The sequence below is a fragment of the Chinchilla lanigera genome, unplaced genomic scaffold, assembly GCF_000276665.1.
Source record: "Chinchilla lanigera isolate Chin_1 unplaced genomic scaffold, ChiLan1.0 scaffold00183, whole genome shotgun sequence".
Classification (NCBI taxonomy): domain Eukaryota; kingdom Metazoa; phylum Chordata; class Mammalia; order Rodentia; family Chinchillidae; genus Chinchilla; species Chinchilla lanigera.
Genome location: NW_004955584.1, coordinates 175,800 through 176,844, shown reverse-complemented (window position 1 = coordinate 176,844; position 1,045 = coordinate 175,800). Strand labels below are relative to the sequence as shown.

Below are 1,045 nucleotides of genomic sequence, written 5' to 3'. Positions count from 1 at the left end.
ACTGAGCCCAGGGTCTTGCTCAGTTGCCGGGGCTGGGCTTGAACTTGCACTTACCCTGCATCAGCTTCCTCGGTAGCTAGGATCGTAGGCCTGAGCCACCCCGTCTGGCAATATTGTTCAGGTTTGGAGTGATAAATTGGAGTTGTTGCTTGTTCCAGTTCCTTAGACTTGATTATCTGCTCTCAGTACTGATTTTGATCTTCTGTTTGGAGTGGGTTTCCATGGCAGCATGACATGGCAGGCGCTTGGCTTCTGGCTCACAAGCTAGGTTTTTGTGTTTCATCATTTTGAGGTCTAGTCTGCATCCCAAAGCCCAGACGACTGAGGTTCTTTATCTGTTCTCTTTTTGTTTGCAGTACTGGGGATAAACCCAGCCCCTTGACGCGGAGCTACATCTCCAACTTTTCTTAGAAATTGAGGAGGGGGGACGGAAGGAAAGGAAGAGGATTGCAGAAACAGTTGACATTAAAGAAGTGGAGCCTTTGCAAATAGGAAGGGAGGGGAATGGGACAAAAAAGGATTAAGATGCATTATGTACGTGTACAAGTTCCCCAAGGTGAACATGTTCATTATGTACTGCAAGCATATACTGATGCTAACCAGAAACAAAAAAGAAAAAATAAGCTGGGCATGGAGGTTGAGGCAGGAGGATCTGTGTGGGTTTACGATAATCCTGGGCTATATAGCCATACTGTGTCTCAATAAAAAAAAAGCATGTAACATAAAAAATGAAAACCTAACCATTAAAAATCTTTTTTTTTTTTAAATTTTGACACAGGCCTCCCTGAAGTTGCTCATGTTGGGTCCTAACTGTGATCCTCCTGCTTCAGCCTCCCAGAGTATTGAGGTTGAGCTGGCATTATCGCTGTGCCCCAGCACCCCAGCTGCTTTATCTCTTTATCTACATGTTTTTCTCCCTGACCAGGGTGTCCTGTTCCCGTACTGGAGCTGATGCAGCAGCTGGAGCACAGGCAGCAGCCGTGGACAGTGAGGCTGGGCTGCGCCCAAGGCACACGGCCAGGTAAGAGCCTGCGTCCAGGCTGGA

General features: G+C 47.3%; 1 protein-coding gene across 1 annotated transcript in view; it reads left to right on the top strand.

Annotated features, from left to right (window-relative positions):
* LOC102023860 (zinc finger protein 264-like) overlaps positions 1–1,045 on the top strand; it is a gene marked incomplete at its 5' end in the record, with an annotated part of 11,494 nt that overhangs the window by 1,424 nt on the left and 9,025 nt on the right. Inside the window, 1 exon segment of the mRNA XM_013509843.1 lies at positions 926–1,021. Coding sequence (XP_013365297.1) covers positions 926–1,021 — 96 coding nt within the window.